The 23,904-nt window shown below is 38.5% G+C and overlaps 1 protein-coding gene across 5 annotated transcripts in view; it reads right to left on the minus strand.

The window, feature by feature from the left end:
• Positions 1 to 23,904, minus strand: part of SIK3 (SIK family kinase 3) — a 263,445-nt gene that overhangs the window by 95,923 nt on the left and 143,618 nt on the right. For all 5 annotated transcript variants that reach the window (XM_040258061.1, XM_040258064.1, XM_040258062.1 and 2 more), the window contains exons 2-3: positions 22,285 to 22,401; positions 18,684 to 18,747 (exon numbers count right to left, since the gene is read on the minus strand). In XM_040258061.1, coding sequence (XP_040113995.1) covers positions 18,684 to 18,747; positions 22,285 to 22,401 — 181 coding nt within the window. The remainder of the gene's footprint in view (positions 1 to 18,683; positions 18,748 to 22,284; positions 22,402 to 23,904) is intronic.

Genomic DNA, 23,904 nt, shown 5'->3' on the forward strand with positions numbered 1-23,904 from the left:
AGAAGACTCTTGAGAGTCCCTTGGACTGCAAGGAGATCCAACCAGTCCATTCTAAAGGAGATCAGCCCTGGGATTTCTTTGGAAGGAATGATGCTAAAGCTGAAACTCCAGTACTTTGGCCACCTCATGCAAAAAAAGACTCTGATGCTGGGAGGGATTGGGGGCAGGAGAAGAAGGGGACGACAGAGGATGAGATGGCTGGATGGCATCACTGACTCGATACACATGAGTCTGAGTGAACTCCGGGAGTTGGTGATGGACAGGGAGGCCTGGTGTGCTGCGATTCATGGGGTCGCAAAGAGTCAGACACGACTGAGCGACTGAACTGACTGACTATGTGGATATCAATTTAATTTCTATTTAAATGAAATTTTATGTGGCATACTGGGTATAAAAGCAGAAATGCTCCTGTTGAATGTGAGGGAAACATGGGAGTAGGCTGAATATATTTATGGGCAAAGCACGACTCTTTAGCTCTGCCTCACATAACTTCTTTCTCAGAGATGGCATCTTACACATTTCCAAATAACCCTCAGAACTTTTGGGATAACCTGAAAACCACTAGTCTATCACTTAATCCTGTGAGAAACTAGTTCTAGTTCTGTGAATACACCAATTTGTCACATGCTTTAGGGTCTTTATATACGTTATCCCTCTGGAAAGGTCATTTCGACTCAGCAAACTTCTCATACATGAAAACTCTGTTCAAGCTTTACTTCCTTCCCAAAGACTTCTCTAACCTACTCTTTACTCCAACAATTGCAAACAGTGCTCCCCATCTTCGTCACATTCCTAAATGAAGGTGTCCTGATGACGTACAACATAGTACTTGAAACTGAAGAAAATATTCCAGATATGGTGTGACTGCCACTAAAGGTAAGCTCACTACAACTCTTTTAGCAAATCTGAAACTGAACTTGGAATTAGGAGCCAACTACTATTTGAAGCAGTTTTGTATTTTGATTAGCCAAGGACTCTGGGATAAAGTTCCTCATTAACATTTACACCTAGAGCAGCATCATTATTCATCACTTCAAGGAACCATGCAAAACTCTGGATCAAACCGACCACCTATGTTCTGCACTCCAATATCTAAGCTGCCAAGAACTGCTAACAAACATGGAAGACAAGCCACAGCAAAGTTAATTAAGATCAACAGCTGCCAGCCTGTTCAAGCTGCCTATAAATCCTTCGACTTGTCTCCTGCAGCTATCTCTTTCATTTCCTTTAGCTGCTGTTTCAAGATCTCATCTCGGCATACAAGTGATTTTCTTACTTCTTAAAAATTAGTGACTAGGTATTCAGATTCTAAATCTTAATCTCCCAAGTATCAATCTCACACAAATACTTCAGCAAATTTACCAGCCTTCAACTCTATGTCTACCCACTTCCTCTCTTCTCACACAAAACTAATCCCTCACTGATGCACTAGAATGTATCCCCTTGTATCTCCTTGTGGTATTTACCAACTCTCTCTCATTCCTTCCCATTATAGCCAACTTTCTCAAGAGTCATTTGAGAAATGACTTCTAAGTACTAGCCTTCAAAGTATGGGACTGATTTTTATCTCAGTATATGCTCTAGGGATTATAACATGCATCTTAATTTATCACAGTCTACTTCAAATTAAGGCTGACTTGATTCAAGTAAAATACAGAACGTTATTCCAACAGAACTCCATTTCCTCAGACTTCCTTTAGTTACTTAAATCAATATCTGCTAGAAATCCAGAAATAGTGTCACAGTTACTTTAAGTCATTTTATGCCTTTTAAAAAAATTAAGAGAATAAAAGAGGGGAAAGTTATATTTATGCACTCCGTTATTTCCTATACATTCATCTTTCCTGATTTTCTTCACTTCCTCCTGTGGCTAGGAGTTACCGTTTGGCATCACTTGCTTTCAGTCTGAGCATTTCCTTTGGGATGGCTTATAACAGCAGATTTGCTTATACAAGAAACTCTCTGTCTTTATTAATAGTTATTTAGGAATGACTTTATTTTGCCTTCATTTAAAAGGATATTTTTGCTAGATACAAAATTTACAGTTCAGTTTTTTATTTCAGTATTTTAAACATGCCAATCAGCCACCTCCATTTTTTTCTGATGAGAATCCAGCTATAAATCATATTGCTCTTACCCCATACGTGATGAGTCAATTTTCTCTTGATGCTTCAAGATTCTGTCTTTTAGCAAACTGACAATGATGTGTCTAGATGTAGATCTTTTTGCAATTATCCTACTTGAGATTCAACAAGCTTCTTGAGACCATAAATTGATGTCTTATAATACACTTTAAAAATCTCTGGCCACTATTTCCTCAAATATTCTTTCTGTCCCTCTCTCCTTTCCTATTGGACCCAATATAAACATGTCGGTAAACTTGATCTTGTTGCATAGATTTCAAAGGCTGTGATTATTTTTCTTCAATGGTCTTCTCTCTCTTCTTCAGATTGGATTATTTCTATTGATAGTTCCTTAGGGTTTTTTTTTTTTTTCGCCTGCCACCTAAAATCTGCTCTTGAACTCAACTAGTGTATTTTTCATCTCAGTTATTGTGCTTTTGTAGAATTTCCATTTTCTTCTTTTTTAATAGCTTCTAAATCCTTATTGAGATTCCTTATTTATTAAGTCATTGTCATCATATTTTCTGTTAGCTATTTAAACATGATTTCTTTGTTTGGACAAATTTATAATAACTGCCAGAAGTTTTTGCTAAAAGCAACATCTAAGCTCACTCAGAGAAAATTTCCATTGACTATTTTTCTTTCTGATTTTGGATCACATGTTGCCAGGTTTTCTTTTCTCCCTCTTTCAGGTTTTTTTTAAGGAAATTATAAAATTTATTTATTTTTAATTGAAGAATAATTGCTCCACAATATTGTGTTGGTTTCTGCCATACATTAACATGAATCAGCCATAGTCCCTTTCAGTTTTATTGCGGTATAACTGACAGATAGCACTATATAAGTTTAAGGTGTATAGCACCATGATCTGACTTACGTACATCATGAAATGATTACCACAATAATTTTAGTGAACACTCATCATCTCATATAGAGTCATATAGACACAAAGTTAAAAAACTAGAAAATAAAATGTTTTGTGATGAGAACTCAGGATTTACGGTCTTAACAACTTTCATACATAACATATAACAACGTTAATTTATCATACTGTACATTTACATTTCTACTACTCACATACAACTGAAGTCTACTTTTTCACTGCCTTCAGTCAATTCCCACTCCCTTGAAACTTGTTTTAAATAAAAGTGAGTATTATAGATAATATATTTAACCAGTTCTAGATTATTATCTTTCCCCCTGAGGATTATTGTTCCTGTTGCTCATCCTTGTTTTTTTTAGTAACCCTCTAAGAAATAAGAGGGCTAATCTGAGAATCTGTCTCTCTGTGGAATGTAGCCATTGATATCTCTGCTAGTTTTTAAAGTTCGTGCTTTTATTTTTTAGGATGGCTTCCTGGAGGTCATTCCTATGTCTACATCACTTAGTCGTCAAGACAGCAGACCTTTCGCTTTCTGCTGACAAATTTACTGGTGGATTCAGAAGTTCACTCAAAGTTCAGAAAGTCAGCCTCAGCTATAGACTCTGCTGGGCTCCCTCAGGACTTGCTAATAGATGCCAGTCCCCTAGGAAACCAGAGATGAATGGAGAAGGGTATCCTACCCTGCTATGGTTCTCTCAGTAACAAGGTCTCTATTAGATTACTGGCTAGTGGGCCATTCTGCTGCTCACCCCTAGCAAGGCCACAACACTACCTTGCAAGGCCTTGAGCCCCCTACATTCGTTTTCTACCAAAATTACTATTTTCACTGACAACACAACTGAGCATGAGGTTTTTGTCTTTCATTCCAAATCAAGCCATCTGCCTCTGGCAACAAAGATCCTAGTCATAAGGCCAGCTCGCCCTTGATCACACCGTTTCCCCTAGAGGAAGTGGTGAAAGATGCAGGGGCTCAAGCAAGAAAGCCAAGCCTCTCTCTGTTCTTATCACAAGCTCAAAGCTTTTCATAAATTAAGCTTCTCGATTTGATACTTGCCATTCATTCATTTACAGAACCCTAAATGAGTGTTTCTGACAATTTAGTCTAGTTTTACATTTATTTATTGGAGAGAAGATATTCTTGACTCTGATACTGTCACTTTTTGGTTAAGTTCAGTTGCTCAATTGTGTCCGACTCTTTGTGACCCCATGAACTGCAATGCACCAGGCCTCCCTGTCCATCACCAAATCCCAAAGCTTGCTCAAACTCATGTCCATCAAGATGGTCATGCTATCCAACCATCTCATCCTGTCATCCCCTTTCCCTCCTGCCTTCAGTCTTTCCCAGAAAGTCTTTTCCAATGAGTCAGTTCTTCCCATCAGATGGCCAAAGTATTGCAGCTTTAGCTTCAGCATCAGTCCTCCAATGAATATTCAGGATAGATTTCCTTTACGATTGACTGGTTTGATCGCCTTGCAGTCCAAGGGCCTCTCAAAGAGTCTTCTCCAACACCACAGTTCAAAAGCATCAATTTTTTGGCATTCAGCTTTCTTTATGGTCCAACTCTCACATTCCATACATGACTACTGGAAAAACCAAAACTTTGGAGAAGGAAATGGCAACCCACTCCAGTACCCTTGCCTAGAAAATCCCATGGACGGAGGAGCCTGTTTGGCTACCTCCATCCATGGGGTCAAAAAGAGTCAGACACGACTGAGAAACTTCACTCACTTAACTAGATGGACCTTTGTTGGTAAAGTAATTGTCCTTGCTTTTTAATATGCTGTCTAGGTTGGTCATACCTTTTCTTCTAAGAAGCAAGAATCTTTTAATTTCATTGCTGCAGTCACCATATGCAGAGATTTTGGAGCTCAAGAAAATAAATTCTGTCACTGTTTCCCTGTCTATTTGCCATGAAGTGATAGAATGGGATGCCATGATCATAGTTTTTTGAATGTTGTTTTAAGCCAACTTTTTCACTTTCTTCTTTTACTTTCATCAAGAGGCTCTTTAGTTCCTCTCTGCTTTCTACCATAAGGGTGGTGTCATCTGCATATCTGAGGTTATTGATATTTCTCCGGGCAATCTTGATTCCAGCCTGTGCTTCATCCAGCTTGGCATTTTGCATGATGTATCCTGCATGGAAGTTAAATAAGCAGGGTGACAATATACAGCCTTGACATACTCCTTTCCCAATTTGGAACCAGTCTGTTGTTCTATGTCCAGTTCTAACTGTTGCTTCCTGACCTGCATACAGATTTCTCAAGAGGCAGGTCAGGTGGTCTGGTATTCCCATCTCTCTCAGAATTTTCCACAGTTTATTGTGATCCACACAGTCAAAGGCTTTGGCACAGTCAATAAAGCAGAAGTAGATGTTTTTCTGAAACTCTCTTGCTTTCTTGATGATCCAATGGATGCTGGCAACTTGACCTCTGGTTCCTCTGCCTTTTCTAAAACCAGCTTGCACATCTGGAATTTGTTGGTTCATGTACTGTTGAAGCCTCACTTGGAGAATTTTGAGCATTACTTTGCTAGCCTGTGAGATGAGTGCAATTGTGCAGTAGTTTGAACATTCTTTGGCATTGCCTTTCTTTGGGATTAGAATGAAAACTGACCCTTTCCAGTCCTGTGGCCACTGCTGAGTTTTCCAAATTTGCTGGCATACTGAATGCAGCACTTTCTCAGCATCATCTTTTAGGATTTAAAATAGCTTAACTGGAACTCCATCACCTCCAACTAGCTTTGTTCGTAGCGATGCTTCCTAAGACCCACTTGACTTCACATTCCAGGACGTCTGGCTCTAGGTGAGTGATCACACCATCATGGTTATCTGGGTCTTTTTTGTATAGTTCTTCTGTGTATTCCTGTCACCTCTTCTTAACATCTTCTGCTTCTGTTAGGTCCATACTGTTTCTGTCCTTTATTGTACCCATTTTTACAAGAAATGTTCGCTTGGTATCTCTAATTTTCTTGAAGAGATCTCTAGTCTTTCCCATTCTATTGTTTTCCTCTATTTTTCTGCATTGATCACTGAGGAAGGCTTACTATCTCTCCTTGCTATTCTTTGGAACTCTGCATTCGGATGGGTATACATTTCCTTTTCTCCTTTGCCTTTAGCTTCTCTTCTTCTCTCAGCTATCTGTAAGTCCTCCTTAGACAACCATTTTGCCTTTTTGCATTTCTCTTTCTTGGGGATGGTCTTAATCATCACCTCCTGTACAATGTCATGAATCTCCATCCATAGTTCTTCAGGCACTCTGTCCATCAGATCTAACTCCTTGAATCTATTTGTCACTTCTACTGTATAATCGTAAGGGATTTGATTTAGGTCATACCTGAATGTTCTAGTGGTATTCCCTACTTTCTTCAATTTAAGTCTGAATTTTGCAATAAAGAGTTCATGATCTGAGCCACAGTAAGCTCCTGGTCTTGTTTTTGCTGACTGTATAGAGCTTTGGCTGCAAAGAATATAATCAATCTCATTTCGGTATTGACCATATGGTGATGTCCAAGCTTAGAGTTATCTCTTGTGTTGTTGGAAGAGGTTGTTTGCTGTGACCAGTGCATTCTCTTGGCAAAACTCAGTTAGCCTTTGCCCCGCTTCATTTAGTACTCCAAAGCCAAACTCGCCTGTTACTCCAGGTATTGCCTGACCTCCAACTTTTGCATTCCTGTCCCCTATGATGAAAAGGACATTTTTTTTGTTGTTAGTTCTAGAAGGTCTTGTAGGTGATCACAGAACCATTCAACTTCAGCTTCTCTGGCATTAGTGATTGGGGCACAGACTTGTATTACTGTGATATAGAATGGTTTGCCTTGGAAACAGAGATCCTTCTGTCATTTTTGAGACTGCACCCAAGTACTGCATTTCAGACTCTTCTGTTGACCATCACTTTTATTTTCAATGATTATGTCAATATGTATTTTAGAATTGAGTTATTATATAACATTTATGCACTCATAGCTCACCCCATTACATTCTGATGTCTATTCCTACTACACTAGTGAAACAGCTCTCTTTAAGACTACTAAGAACATCATCACAAAGTCAGAAGTTACTTTTCTGTCCTTATCGTGGTTTACTTTTCTACAGCATTTAACACTACTACTTTTAAAAATTTCTATTTTCCTTGGCTTTTTAAATATTAATTTATTTTAACTGGAGAATAATTACTTTACAATATTGTGGTGTTTTTTGCCATACCACAATCGTCTTTCATCAACAGTGGCTTTTTCATATTTTGTGGCCCCATTTTCAACTTAAACACTGATGGTATGAAGGGTTTCACCCTTAAACCTATTCTTTCATCCTTAAACATACTGACGACTAACCACTCATCCAGGTTGCTCCAAATGGCATTATTTCATTCTTTTTTATGGCTGAGTAGTAGTCCACTGTATATACATAACACATCTTCTTTATCCATTCCTCCATTGATGGAATAGTCCATCATATATATGTACATTTTCTTTATCCATTCCTCCGTTGATGGACATTTATGTTGCTTCCATGTAGTGTATTGTAACTAGTGCTGCAATCATCACTGGGGTGCATGTAGCCTTTCAGATTAGTTTTCTCTGGATATATGCCCAGGAGTGGGAGTGCTGGATCATACTGCAATTCTGTTTTTAGATTTTTAAGGAACTTCCATCCTGTTCTCCATTGTTTGTACCAATTTACATCCCCAGCACTGTGTAGGGGTGTTCCCTTTTCTCCACACCTTCTCCAGGTTTTACTGTTTATAGACTTTTTGATGACGGCCATTCTGACCAGTGTGGGGTGACACCTCACTGTAGTTTCAACTTGCATTTCTCTTATAATCAGTAATGTTGAGCATCTTTTCGTGTGCTTTTTTGGCCATCTATATGTCTTCTTTAGAGAAATGTCCATTTAGATCTTCTGGTCACTTTTTTTTAATTGGGTTGTTTGGTTTTCTTTGACATAGAGCTACATGAGCTGTTTGTATATTTTGGAGATTAATCTCCTGTTGGTTGCTTTGTTTGCAAACATCTTCTCCCAGCCTGTGGGTTGTCTTTGTGTTTTGTGTATGGTTTCCTTTGCTGTCCAGCTTTTCAGTTTAATTAGGTCCTTTGTCTTTATTCTCATTACTCTAGGAGGGGGATCAAATACTGCCTATGTGTTCCTAAGAGTTTTACAGTGTATGGCCTTATATTTAGGTCTTTGATCTACTCTGAGTTTATTTTCATGTAAGCTGTTAGAAAATGTTCTAATTACATTCTTTTACATGTAGCTGTCCAGTTTTCCCAGCCTGACTTATTAAAGAGACTGTCTTTTCTCCATTGTATACTCTTGCCTCTTTTGACATAGGTTGGGCATAGATGCATGGGAGATAATCATGTTATCTTGTGTTTTCTTTTGATATATATTACATTCATGTATATCCAATACTCACGTATGGATGTGAGAGTTGGACCATAAAGAAAGTCGAGCACCGAAGAACTGAAGATTTTGAACTGTGATTGCTGAAGACTCTTGAGAGTCCCTTGGACTGCAAGGAGATCAAACCAGTCAATCCTAAAGAAATCAGTCCTGAATATTCATTGGAAGGACTGAGGTTGAAGCTGAAGCTCCAAAGTGTCGGCCACCTGATGAGAAGAACTGGATGCTGGGAAAGACTGAAGGCAGGAGGAGAAGGGGACAACAGAGGACAAGATGGTTGGATGGCATCACCAACTTGATGAACACAAGTTTGAGCAACCTCCGGGAGTTGGTGATGGACAGGGAAGCCTGGCATGCTTCAGTCTATGGGGTCACAAAGAGTTGGACATGATGAGCAACTGAACTGATTATATTCATGAACTCTGATATGGTGAACCAACCTTGCATTCTTTGCAAGTAAATAAATTCTACTTGGTCATAATGTATAATTCTTATATGCTGCCAGATTTTGTTTGTAACTATCCTTTTGTAGAATTTTGCAACTATATTCATAAGAGACACTAGTCTGTAGTGTTTGGTTTTTTTTCCCTTGTGATGTCTTTGTCTGGTATTGGTATCAGGTATATGTCAAGCATCAAGTATACATACATCACGTACACCTCCTCTTCTATTTTTTAGAAGAGTTTGTGAAAGTTTGCTGTTATTAGTAATTCTTTTTTAATATTTGGTAGAATTCAGCAGTGATGCCCTCTGGACATGGACTTTTTTATGCGTGGTTTTTGATTACTGCTTCAATCTCTTCACTTGATATAGATATATTCAGATTGTATATCTCTTGAGTCAGTTTCAATAGTTTGTATCTTTCTAGGAATTTGTCCATTTTATCTAAGTTATATGATTTGTGGATATATAATTGCTCAAGTATTCCTTTACAACTGTTATTAATTTAGGATCATTAGTAATATCTCTTCTTTCATTTATGATTCTAGTAATTTGAGTGTTTCATTTTTTGCTTGGTCAATCTAACTAAAGATTTGCCAACTGTGTTGACCATTTCAAAGACGCAGCTTTTGGTTTCATTGATTTTCTCTATTTTTTTCTATTCTTTCATTAACTTCTGCTATAATTATTTCCTTCCTTCAGCTTATTTTAGGTTTGGGGTGCTCTTACTCTTTCATTGTCTTAAGATAGAAGACTACTGATCTATCTTACTATAGGCATTTTACGGTTATAAACATAATTTTACAGTTACAAACTTCCGTCTAAGCACCCTTTTAGTTGCAATCCATAGGTTTTGAAATACTGTCCTTACTTTCATTCATCTCAAAGTACTTTCTGAATTTGCTTTTGACTTATTCTTTGACTCACTGCTTACTTTAAAATACACTGTTTAAATTTCACATATGTGTGAGTTCCCCAAATTTTCCTACTATTCATTTCTCATTTCATTCCATTGTGGCTATAAACATTTTGTATTACTACTAAAACCAAATAAGTTTAAATTTTATGGAGGTTTGTCTTATGACCTAGCATATGGTCTATCCTTGAGAATGTTCTGTGTTTACTCGATAAGCATGTATATTGTATTGCTATTAGATGGAGTATTCTATCAGTATCTGTTAGGTATAGTTGGATATTGGTCAACCGAGTCTTATTTTTCCCTTGTTGATCTTCTGCCTAATTTTTCTATCCATTATTGAAGGAGGGTGTTGAAGCTTTCAGTTGTTGTCACTGTCTTTTTCTTCCTTCATTTCTGCCAGTTGCTGTTTGATATATTTTGGTGCCCTGTTATTACATACATATGTTTATAACTGTTACAGCTTACTATATTAACATATTACCTTCTCATCATATCCATTTTTTTTTCCATCATATCCCTCTTTATCTCTAGTAAGCAGAAAGTCTCTTGTGTTTAAAGTCTATTTTATCTGATATCAACATAGATATTCTAGCTTTCTTATCACTGCTATTTGCATGATATAACATCTTCCATCCTTTTACTTTCAGTTTATTCAGTTCAATTCATTTCAGTCGCTCAGTCGTGTCTGACTCTTTGCAACCCCAGGCTTTGGAGCACACCAGGCCTTCCTGTCCATCACCATCTCCCGGAGTTCATTCAAACTCACGTCCATTGAGTCGGTGATGCCATCCAGCCATCTCATCCTCTGTCGTGCCTTCTCCTCCTGCCCCCAATCCCTCCCAGCATCAAAGTCTTTTCCAATGAGTCAACTCTTTGCATGAGGTGGCCAAAGTACTGGTGTTTCAGCTTTAGCATCATTCCTTCCAATGAACACCCAGGGCTGATCTCCTTGCAGTCCAAGGGACTCTCAAGAGTCTTCTCCAACACCACAGAACAAAAGCATCAATTCTTTGGCGCTCAGCCTTCTTCACAGTCCGACTCTCACATCCATACATGACTACTGGAGAAACCATAGCCTTGACTAGACGGACCTTTGTTGGCAAAGTAATGTCTCTGCTTTTGACTATGCTATCTAGGTTGGTCATAACTTTTCTTCCAAGGAGTAAGCGTCTTTTAATTTTATGGCTGCAGTCAGCATCTGCAGTGATTTTGGAGCCCCCCAAAATAAAGTCTGACACTGTTTCCACATCTATTTGCCATGAAGTGATGGGACCAGATGCCATGATCTTAGTTTTCTGAATGTTGAGCTTTAAGCCAACTTTTTCACTGTCCTCTTTCACTTTCATCAAGAGGCTTTTTAGTTCCTCTTCACTTTCTGCCATAAGGGTGGTGTCATCTGCATATGTGAAGTTATTGATATTTCTCCTGGCTGACGTACTCCTTTTCCTATTTGGAACCAGTCTGTTCTTCCATGTCCAATTCTAACTGTTGCTTCCTGACGTGCATATAGGTTTCTCAATAGGCAGGTCAGGTAGTCTGGTATTCCCATCTCTTTCAGAATTTTCCACAGTTTATTGCGATCCACACAGTCAAAGGCTTTGGCATAGTCAATAAAGCAGAAATAGATGTTTTTCTGGAACTCTCTTGCTTTTTCGATGATCCAGCGGATCATCAGTTTATTGGTATCTTTAAATTTAAAGTATGTTTCTTGTAGATAGCATACAATAGACCATGTGTTTTTATTCAGTTTAACAATCATTGCCTTTGCATTATATTATCCCACCCATTTACACTTAATGTAATTACTGATAATGGATTTACGTCTGCTGTTTTACCTTTTGTTTTCCATATAGTTTGTCTATTTTATTCTTCATTACTGCCTTCTTCTGCATTAAGTGAATATTTTCTAACAAAGCATTTCAATTTCTTTAATGACTTTGGCATTGCAATTTTTGAGGGTATTTTTTTAAGTGACTACTTCAGTGTTTAGCATGTATATTTTATCTTACTCGAATGAGGTTCTGATTTATACCAGGTTAATTTTGATGGTTATATAGAAGTGTTTCTCCTTTATAGTGTCATTTCTTTTACCTTCTTTCCTAGTGTTTTTATAATAAAATTACATTGATTAATGCTACAAATCCAACAATACACCACTATAATTATTTCTGTGTCATCTATAGTGAATTCCTTAGGCTAATGCAGTTTTTCTCACACACACACCACCTCCAGTGTGCTGTTATTGACAAATATATTACACTATAGCCTTAATAATGTATTTCATATTTATTTTTAAATACATTAAGAGAAAAAAGCAGAAAGTATGTATCACTTCTGTCTTTTATGATTACATGACATTTATTGGTGCCCTTTTTTTCTTGCATGAACTCAAATTACCATGTGAGGTCATCTGCTTTTACCTTGAAGAACTTCCTTTGGCATTTCTTATAATGTGGCTCTGTCAGCAACAAAATCTCTCAGCACTTGATTATCTGAGAAACTCTACTTTGCCTTCATTTTTGAAATACAGGTTTCCTGGATATAGGATTTTAGTTAACAGTTGTTTTTTTTTTCTTTCTTTCAGCACTTTACAAATGTTATCCTACTGCCTTCTGGCCTCCATCATTTCTGCTGAAAAGTCTACTACCAAAACTTAAGGAACTGCCTTTAAGTGATGCATCAGTTTTCTCTTGATGCTTTCAATACCTGTCTTTAACTTCCATTACATTTACTATGATATATCTGTTTGTGGACCTCTTTGTGTTTACTGCTAACTGGATCTTGAAGAAATTCCTAGATATGTAGGTTATTGTTTTTCAATGAATTTGTGAAGTTTACAGCCATTACTTTCTTGCATACTTTTTCTGCTCCTTTCTCTCTTCCTTTGGTGCTCCCATTATACATATGTTGGAGCATTTGATTGTACCTTTCATTTCTCTGAAGGTCTGTTCATTGTTTTTAACTCATTTTTCTCTTTATTCTGCAATTTGCATTAACAAGCCTGTGCGCGTGCATGCTAGGTCGCTTCAGTCGTGTCCAACTCTTTGCGACCCTATGGACTATAGCCCACTAGGCTCCTGTGTCCATGGGATTCTCCAGGCAAAAATACTGGAGTGGGTTGCCATGCCCTTCTCCAGGGGATCGTCCCAACCCAGGGACTGAGCCCATGTCTCTCATGTCTCCTGCATTGGCAGGTGGGTTCTTCACCACTAGTGCCACCTGGGAAGCCCTATAACATGCCTGCTGCCGCTGCTGCTAAGTCGCTTCAGTCGTGTCCAACTCTGTGCGGCCCCATAGACGGCAGCCCACCAGGCTCCCCCATCCCTGGGATTTCCCAGGCAAGAACACTGGAGGGGGTTGCCATTTCCTTCTCCAATGCATGAAAGTAAAAAGTGAAAGTGAAGTCGCTCAGTCGTGTCTGACTCTTCACGACCCCATGGACTGCAGCCTACCAGACTCCTCCATCCATGGGATTTTCCAGGCAAGAGTACTGGAGTGGGGTGCCATCGCCTTCTCCTATCTATCTACAAGTTCACTTCCTGTTCTGCAAGTTCAAATCTATAGTTAAGTCTCTCTGATATATTTTAGTTATTTTACTGTTCAATTCCATAATTTCTTTCAATTATTTCTTATAATTTCTACCTTTTTACTGATATTCTTATTTGATGTGACCCTGTAATCATATCTTCTTTCACCACTTTAATTGTGAGTTCCTTTAAGTCTGTGAACATTTCCATTATGGCTAAAGTCTTTTCTTGATAAATATGGTCACTCTGACAGGCAGTTTCTATGGCCTGCTTTTTTTTCAGTAAATGGGTCATACTTTCCTTTTCAGTAAATGGGTTATACTTTCCTGTTTCTTTATATGCTTCACAGTTTGCTGTTGTTGGAATATAGATGTTTTACATAATACGTTCTGGCACCTCTAGGTGCTCCACCCTTCTGGAGAATATTATTGTTATCTGTTTATTTAGTGACTGACTGGATTGTTTTAGTGAAGTTTATTCCCCTATACAAGTCAAATCCCCTAACTTTAGGGGAAGTTTATTCCCCTAAATCAAATCCCTTACAATTAGACAATGGAAGTGAGAAATAGATTTAAGGGACTAGATCTGATAGACAGAGTCCCTGATGAACTATGGACAAAGGTTTGTGACAATGTACAGGACACAGGAAGCAAGACCATCCCCAAGAAAAAGAAATGCAAAAAAGCAAAATGGCTGTCTGAGGAGGCCTTACAAATAGCTGTGAAACAAAGAGAAGTGAAAAGCAAAGGAGAAAAGGAAAGATATACCTATTTGAATACAGAGTTCCAAAGAATAGCAAGGAGAGATAAGAAAGCCTTCCTCAGCAATCAGTGCAAAGAAATAGAGGAAAACAATAGAATGGGAAAGACTAAACAGAAACACTAGAGACCTCTTCAAGAAAATTAGAGATACCAAGGGAACATTTCATGCAAAGATGGGCTCAATAAAGGACAAAAATGGTATGGACCTAACAGAAGCAGAAGATATTAAGAAGAGGTGGCAGGAATACACAGAAGAACTGTACAAAAAAGATCTTCATGACCCCAATAATCACGGTGGTGTGATCACTCATCTAGAGCCAGACATCCTGGAATGTGAAGTCAAGTGGCCTTAGGAAGCATCTCTACAAACAAAGCTAGTGGAGGTGATGGAACTCCAGTTGAGCTATTTCAAATCTTAAAAGATGATGCTGTGAAAGTGCTGCACTCAGTATGCCAGCAAATTTGGAAAACTCAGCAGCAGCCACAAGACTGGAAAAGGCCAGTGTTCATTCCAATCCCTAAGAAAGGCAATGCCAAAGAATGCTCAAACTGAACTACCGCACAATTGCACTCATCTCACACACTAGTAAAGTAGTGCTCAAAATTCTCCAAGCCAGGCTTCAGCAATACATGAACCGTGAACTTCCAGATGTTGAAGCTGGTTTTAGAAAAGGCAGAGGAACCAGAGATCAAATTGCCAACATCTGCTGGATCGAAAAAGCAAGAGAGTTCCAGAAAAACATCCATTTCTGCTTTGTTGACTATGCCGAAGCCTCTGACTGTGTGGATCACAATCAACTGTGGAAAATTCTGAGAGAGATGGGAATACCAGACCACCTGACCTGCCTCTTGAGAAATCTATATGCAGGTCAGGAAGCAACAGTTAGAACTGGACATAGAACAACAGACTGGTCCCAAATGGGAAAAGGAGTACGTCTAGGCTGTATATTGTCACCCTGCTTATTTAACTTATATGCAGAGTACATCATGAGAAATGCTGGGCTGGAAGAAGCACAAGCTGGAATCAAGATTGCTGGGAGAAATATCAATCACCTCAGATATGCAGATGATACCACCCTTATGGCAGAGAGTGAAGAACTAAAGAGCCTCTTGATGAAAGTGAAAGAGGAGAGTGAAAAAGTTGGCCTAAAGGTCAACATTCAGAAAACAAAGATCATGGCATCTGATCCCATCACTTCATGGGAAATAGATGGGGAAACGGTGGAAACAGTGGCAGAGTTTATTTGGGGGCGGGGCTACAAAATCACTGCAGATGGTGACTGCAGCTATGAAATAAAGACGCTTCCTCCTTGGGAGAAAAGTTATGACCAACTTAGAGAGCATATTAACAAGCAGAAATGTTACTTTGCCAACAAAGGTCCGTCTAGTCAAGGCTATGGTTTTTCCAGTAGTCATGTATGGATGTGAGAGTGGGACTATAAAGAAAGCTGAGTGCCAAAGAATTGATGCTTTTGAACTGTGGTGTTGGAGAAGACTCAAGAGTCCCTTGGACTGCAAAGAGATCCAACCAGTCCATCCTAAAGGAGATCAGTCCTGAGTGTTCACTGGAAGTACTGATGCTGAGGCTGAAATATTTTGGCTACCTGATGCGAAGAGTGGACTTATTTGAAAAGACCCTGAGAAAGATTGGGAAAGATTAAAGGCAGGAGGAGAAGGGGCTGACAGAGGATGAGATGTTTGGATGGCATCACCGACTTGATAGACATGAGTTTGAGTAAACTCTGGCTGTTGGTGATGGACAGGGAAGCCTGGCGTGCTGCAGTCCATGGGGTCGCAAAGAGTCAGACATGACTGAGCGACTGAACTGAACTGAATTTCCCTATACATAGTGATCAGCTTCTGATGCTATTCCTCAGGGAGGCACACATCCTTGTTAAATCCACAATTACCATCAGATCACTGGATCACCATGGTTTGGGTATAGCTCTGTTCCTGTCTTTCTTTAACCATGCCCAGCTGTTAAAATCCAAAAATTGTGGCTGGTTGCTCTATTATTTTCAACAATGCCCTAGAGCATAAACTGGTCTATAAACAATCTAGTCAAATTCTCGTTCCTTTGAAGGAACAGATCCTAAAATTAGTGTTTGATTTTTCTTCTGACCTTAGAAAGCTCTTGTGATGTTCTATTCCCTGGTTCTTGCTTGCAAACTAGCTGGCTTATAGTTTAGCCTGCTCAAATCTCCTCTGAAATGCCTTTTACCACAACCTCCACTGTTTTTATGAGTGCCTTCAGGCTTACACTTCTTCATTCTCTGTTGCAAATGAAGTCAGTTCCTATGGGAAGAAATTAGGAGCTACATGTGTTATGGTGTGTTTCTCCCTCTGGACCAATCTCTGAGCCAGGACTCTGAAGCTAGGCATGGGGACAATGGCAAAGCTTTCTTTGAGTAACGCTCCCTCTCTAGGAGCAGAGTTCAGTGCAGAGAAAGGGCGCAGATTCTAAATTCTCCCTGCTTGCCTCTCTTGAGATGACCTACTAGTTTATAACATAAAGCAAGAATGAACTGGGTCCCAGTATTCTCGGAGTGCCTCACCCAAACTCTACAAGTATGAGTTGGGCAGACAAAGGAGTCCTCACTGTTCAACTGCTCTAACCCATGATTCAGCAATAGGTAGCCAGGGCAGGATGAGAAATGTTTATGTCCTGTTCCTCCAGGAAGAAATCCATTAGTCTAGGTGAAAAGGGGACGCCAGAGGGCAGGCCTGTGGTCTTGGCTGGAGTAACCCTGCTGCGTTGGAATCTCCACCTTGCTGAGTTGGCTAGAGGGGAAGAAGGAAGTAGCACTGGCTCAAAGACCACAAGCTCTCTTATTTCTTACCAAATTTTCATAGATGTTCTTGAATAAATGTTTCTTCAGTTGCTGTTCACCCTCAGAACCATTTCCAGAGACTTTAAAAGGCTAAGTCTAGGGGTTTTTTAAAGTTACTTTCACCAGTTTCACTGGGGAGGGCAGCAGAGTGTCTCACATTCTCCTGCCAGCAGTCGATCATCCACTCGTCCTATTACACGGAGGTAAAGGAAGCAAAGTGCTAGGGCTCTCTGTGTGCTATCTCATTTAATCGTCACAACTACAAGGGAGGTATTACAGATCTGACTTTATAGGCCAGGAATGTGAGTCCTGGAATCCAAGTAAAAAAGCAAATAGCTGGCAACAATGTGATTCAAAACCAGGTATAGCTGCCTCCAAAGCGCACATTCTTGATTAAACCCATCCTTTCATCTCTGATACAGATACTTTTAAAAACAAGATCTCATGAGACACTTCTATCCTTGTGCAGGCACAGTCATTTCTTTTGGTAACAGCAATTTCTTCCTCCTCCAGATCTTTCATAATAATACCATGAGAAGCACTATTCTATTTCTTCATGCCATGAGCTATGTTCCTGGCACAAAGAATCTTCGACCAAAGCACTGTTATCTTTTCTGTACTTTTGAAATTTGTTTTCTAAGGAGCAAGGTAGATCTAATGTGCAGTGTGTTTGGTTCTCTGATTATTATGAATGTTAAGATGACAAGGTCTCTTTGCTCCCAAGATTACCATTATACATAAGCAAATACAAAGCCAAGTGAAAACGTCATTAGGAAATGATACCTCTTTTTAAAAAGACTCACACACACACAAAAAGACTCATACTTATTTTGAAGATTATTAGATATAAAATGATCAGCTTTCAGTTTAACATGATATCAAAAAATTTTCAGTCACAACTCACCAGTCACTAATAAGAAAATGCCACTTAATGGTGATTTCATGCTTTTTAATATATATTAGGCACTTAGCAAGTGCCAGTATCTTAAAAATTTAAAAAGTTCTTACCATCCAGACTTAAACCAAATCAAAATCTAAAAAAACAAACTAGATAAACCTAAAATACATAAGAAACCCTGTTCTATATTCACATGCCAAGAAGAAATAAAATTTAAAAATACAAAGACATGTCAATCTAGGTTTGAAAGTTTAGTCTTTATTTGGCTCCATTTATCACAGCTACCAAAAGAAAAATTGAGGGGGGCCAGTTTTTACCACCTCAAAATGACATATTTCCTGGTAACAAATTCTCCAGCTTAATTCTAATGTTGTGCTAAGTGTTAGAGGAAAGAAAAAACACAGTTACTGAACACAAAATCTCCTAAATTACAAGAATCACCAAAGAAACTGTGAACACATGGTAAGGAATACAATTACATGTCATATTTAAGTAAACGTTAACGAATGCATTAGGGTGAGACTGTTTGCTCTGAGAGACTCATATCAGAAGGGGCCCACCACATTTGAAGGGGTTCTGTCACATATTGTCACCCCAACTAGAATCTGGCAATAGGAAAGACCCTCATGTTCAGAGAAATGTTTTATTTCTGAAGAGCTTTAATCTCAACTGTCAACACCTGACCGAAACAAACAAACCACCTTTGCTAAGGAAACAAAGATGGTGAGAACTTTAAGAGGTGACTCAAAAATCATTAGAACTGCTTTGCTGGTAGAAAATGACAGCACTGAAGGACAGCGTCAAGTGCCAGCTGTTCAAGTGACAAAGGCGTGGAACAGCTATTTCAAGTTTGCCATACTATGCTCAGTCGCTGCTCAAAGAATGCAATAAGTGTACTTACCAAATATCTCCCCTCCACTAGCATATTCTGTCACCAGATAAATCATCCGCTCTGTCTCCATAACCTGGTGCAAAGGCAGGAAAGTGAGAGTGATACAAATGAGAGGCTGACGCCACAGGGAGAGAAACCGACTGTGAAGCGCTAATAATCATTTCTGCCTAAAGCAGACTTCAAACTTGCGGAGCTGGGAGGGAACAGATACAAATGTCATTAAGAAGGGGGGAAACAGGTATCCCGCCAAGTTCTTAAAAGTAGGAAATATTTACTACTTGAGAGAGACAGTCCTTGCATTGTCCCAGCAGGCCTCGGCAATCTTTTAAGCTCCACAAAAAGACACAAAGACGCTGCCAAGAGTCAAAAAGTTCACATTTGGTCACTTGAAGTTTTGGATCATTGATCAGTTGAAGCTCAAAAATGTCCCTCCCAAAACCCAACCAAAATAAAACTTAGGGAGAACAACTGGAATCACTTAAGAACTACACAGATATTACATATAGCTGTGCTTTTTAAAAAATGGAAATGACAACTTTCCATTCAACAACCTCAAAGATACAAACTACTCATTCGTATTTTAATCTTAGTCTTTATTTTGCTACTTTTCTAAAAACCTGTGATGTGTTATCAGTTCCTTCTTCCTTTTTACCTTTTTCGTCAAATATTTATTAAAGTATTAATATATAAGTATAAATGTTCATTATAAACATTTTAAATACCTAGTATATAAACAAAAGACCAAAGGTTTTCCTCTAAGCCCTTCCATTTTATTCCCCAGAGGAAACTCTGTTAATAGTTTATTTTATATCATTCTAGGGTAGTGGTATCCAACAGAAATACTATGTGAGTCTCACATACAATTTTAACTCTTCTAGTAGCACATTAAAAAAGTAAAAAGAAAAAGGTGAAATTAATTCTAATATTATATTTTACTATCATTGCAAACACTTTTAATTATAAATAGCTCCAGTTTTTATATTTAACTTAATATTAAATAAAAGTAAAAATCCAGTTCCTCCTTCAAGCGAGCCACATGTTAATACACAACCACATGTAGCTAGTGACCATCAAAGTAGGCAATACAGTTCTATACTTTCACTATACTTGACAGTTAATTATTCTGTCAAATCATTCCCTAGTCATTTTGACATCTCTATACATTAATACCATTATAACAATAGATCTATCTCTTCGTTTAAATGGTTTCATAGTACTCCAATGTATGTATACACATTATTTTAATTTTTCAATGAAACAACTGTCATTTTTCTCACTTTAACTTAAAAACTCTCTACAGACTGGTGATACTAGCCCACTGTTACATGTATCACTTCCAAGCTCTCTATATGTTGGCTCATGTAACAAAAAGTAAGTATCCTAAACATAAGTAAGGGTTAAGGAAAAATAAAACAAGAAAAAAAATGTCACATTGTCTATCTCCTTTATACCAGGCCTTTTATGGACTTCCCTGGCGGTTCAGATGGTAAAGTGTCTGTCTACAATGCAGGAGACCTGGGTTCGACCCCTGGGTCGGGAAGATTCCCTGGAGAAGGAAATGGCAACCCACTCCAGTGCTCTTGCCTAGAAAATCCCATGGATGGAGGAGCCTGGTGCAGGCTACTGTCCACGGGGTCGCAAAGAGTTGGACACGACTTCACTTTCACTATATTGACTGTAAATTTTTTAATTTTTTAAAATTTTGTTGAAGTAGAGTTGATTTACAATGTTGTGTTTAACTTTAGACTATTCTCTTTTTTATTTTTAAGCTTTTCAGGAGTTCAAAAACTTCCCTATATAGTTATCTAAATTTGGTTTACTCTGGAAGCCCAAGGAGACTGAAGCTTTAGCAAATGACATAAAAACTACCTTAATGCATACTCACCTTGGCAGCTCAGAATCTCCCATTAACAATATTAGCTGCCAGACAGCAAAATTAAAGCCTAAAAGAGGGCAATGTTCAAAGCCAGGGTTGAAAGTCTCTAAATCTGAAAGGCTAATGAAATCTTGGGTAAGAAAGGTAAAGTTGCAGATTTCAGTGGTAAGGTTAATACCTGTAAGTTAACCTCTTAAGGAAAGTCAGCCTTTATAATGAGCTCTACAACTATTAAAAGATGATTTATTTTAAAAAGTGAGGTCAAGAAGTTTACTGTCTGTCAGGATAGGAAGGAAGCATCAGCTCTGAACTTGCAGACACAGCTCTTCAGGCAACCCCAGGAAGCTTTCATGGGTTTCCTTCTCAGGCACAACGGAGGTGTTGCTCAATATAACTTTGTGTGATAAAATTTCAACAATCCTGCTCCTGCCGATCTAATTTATTTCATGGCGTGAGCAGGTGACGCCAGACAAGAGCCCTAACGCTATAGTCTTCAACATACATTAGTATCACGACATGCTTTCTTTTCCATAAAAGTAGCAGACTGAGAGGTTGCCTGTTGTGCCTCAGATGTAACCTTTCCACTCTTACACATGATCCCAGGTCTGGGCCAGTAACCATTTACTGCAGACTAACAGCAGCAAACAAACTGAGTAGGTGGCCACTTCCTGCAGAAGGAGGTGTTGGCTGTTCTGGTAGAGAGCAGTGAGTAGGGCTGGCCTCATACACAGGCAGGGCTCATGGTTGCCAACACACTGCAATTTGAGAAGCATCCCAAAGCCCCACCTCTCCCAAAATATCTCTTCCACCCGCCTGCTAAGGCAAGGTCCTCCTCTCCTATCTGGCTTAAAATTCCAGCCATTAGACTCACTGTTTTTGCAGTAAGGCTAGGGGATCATTTTTGATGATGGCATGAAATATGCATGCTTCGGGGGAAGCAAAGTAAAGTAGAATAGAAAACTCTGCCATTATGCAGAGTCAGTCTCTTGGCTGGGCTTCCCTGGTGGCTCAGATGGTAAAGAATCCACCTGCAATGCGGGAGACCTGGGTTCGATACCTGGATTGAGAAGCCCCTGAAGGAGGGCATGGCAACCCACTCCAGTATTCTTGCTTGGAGAATCCCCATGGACAGAGCAGTCTGGCAGGCTACAGTCCATGGGGTTGCAAAGAGGCGGACATGACTGAGGGACTAAGCACGCATACACAGTCTCCTGGTTATCAAGGTAATCAAGTGCAACCTTAGAAAAACTATGTCTGGGACCCTATTAGAGTTGAAAGGAGATAGGTTCGACTGGTACAACAAGCCACACTGAAAGTATCCTTTGTGATAATTCATAAAATGATCACAGACATTGGTATTTCAATAATGCTGTGGAAGTTAATATTATTTTAATCTCTTTAAATTCTCTGTTCCTTTTGGGTTTCCCATTCTGCTTTAAGATTCTGACCTGAATAAATAGGTTCTCATCATCTTCTAAATAATCTTTTTGTGTAACTCTAAGAATGGCATCCAAGCTTACCTAGGTAAGCTAGAGCTTACTAGTAAATCCCCAGGGGAAAATGAAGTACTGAGTTGGGGATAATAGGGTGGGGAAATAGTAGGAAGAACATATGAACACAGAAAAAAAAAAGGTGCAGATGTTCACCCACCCACCTTCTCTTCAAAAGTGGCCACAGACACAAGTGGCCACCATGCACTCTTTGCTGCCTGCACTACACCACTAGGGGTCCTACCTGGTAAAGCCTGATAATGTGGGGGTGGCAAAGCATCTTCATAATTTGAACTTCTCGGAAAATCTTCTTCAAGTTGTCGTCGTCCAGCTGAGTCTTATCAATGATCTTGATAGCAACCTGACAACAGAGAAAGAACATTCACTCATGCATTATTAAAAAGCATTTACTAAGGAAAATTAAATCCACCTTAAAACATATTCCACAAAATACAAATTGCCATTATCTTGTTTACAGGACGTCAGTGAAGAAAATAAATTTACTCTTTTAAAAAAGACAGGAAATGGATTCCTAGCAAGTTGGTCTCAAAGGAACAGACTCCAAAAGCTAATGGGTCTTCTGCCATTTCTTAAATTGCTCCTACAGTAAAACCCCAGAACAAAATACTTCATTACCCTGCAGATGTGGCTGCAATCTAGGCAAATCACGCCTTGGTGCAGAGAACGATATGCAGGGCTTCTTATTAAAAGAAGCAGCTTATATGATAAGTAAATGATGACTTGGTAAGGTCTGACTAGAAGTTCCACAGGCGCATCCCACATCTCAGGAGGTGCTTCTATGACTCAGTAACAGTGAGCAGTAAGGGTGGCGGTGGTGGTGGCAGCAGCAATTACTATATACTGAACTATATACTCTCCATATACTTTACATGATACATATACGATTACTATACACTCTCTATATACTCTACATTATATATATACGATTACTATATACTCTCTATATATACACTATATAACCATATACTATATATGTACTCTACATTATATATATGCAATTACTATCGACTATATATACTCTGTAACTATATACTATATATACTCTATATTATGTATATACAATTACTATATGCTGAACTATATACTCTCTATATACGCTACATTATACATATATGATTACTATATACTCTCTATATACTCTATATCATACATATACGATTACTATATATATACTCTATATATTATACATTATAACTATATATACTCTATATTATATATATACAATCACTATATACTATATATATATACTCTATAACTATATACTATATATACTCTATATTATATATATACAATTACTATATACTATATATATATACTCTATAACTATATACTATATATATTCTACATTATATATATACAATCACTATATACTATATATATACTCTATAACTATATACTATATATACTCTATATTATATATATACAATTACTATATACTATATATTACTATATATATATATACACTATATACTGAACACTTACTATTTGTCAGTATATATATATATACTATATAATCATTAGTGCTTTGTAAATACTAACTCATTCAAACCTTACAACACTCCATATTATTATCAACCCTGTTTTACAAATATGGAACCTGGGACACATAGAGATTCAGTAATTACCCAGGACTAAGTAATGGAAGGACTGATGCTAAAGCTGAAACTCCAATACTCTGGCCACCTCATGCAAAGAGTTGACTCATTGGAAAAGACCCTGATTCTAGGAGGGATTGGGGGCAAGAGGGAGGATGAGATGGCTGGATGGCATCACCGACTCAATGGACGTGAGTTTGAGTGAACTCCGGGAGTTGGTGATGGACAGGGAGGCCTGGCATGCTGCA

The sequence above is a fragment of the Oryx dammah genome, unplaced genomic scaffold (assembly GCF_014754425.2).
Source record: "Oryx dammah isolate SB20612 unplaced genomic scaffold, SCBI_Odam_1.1 HiC_scaffold_17, whole genome shotgun sequence".
In the NCBI taxonomy this organism is placed as follows: Eukaryota; Metazoa; Chordata; class Mammalia; order Artiodactyla; family Bovidae; genus Oryx; species Oryx dammah.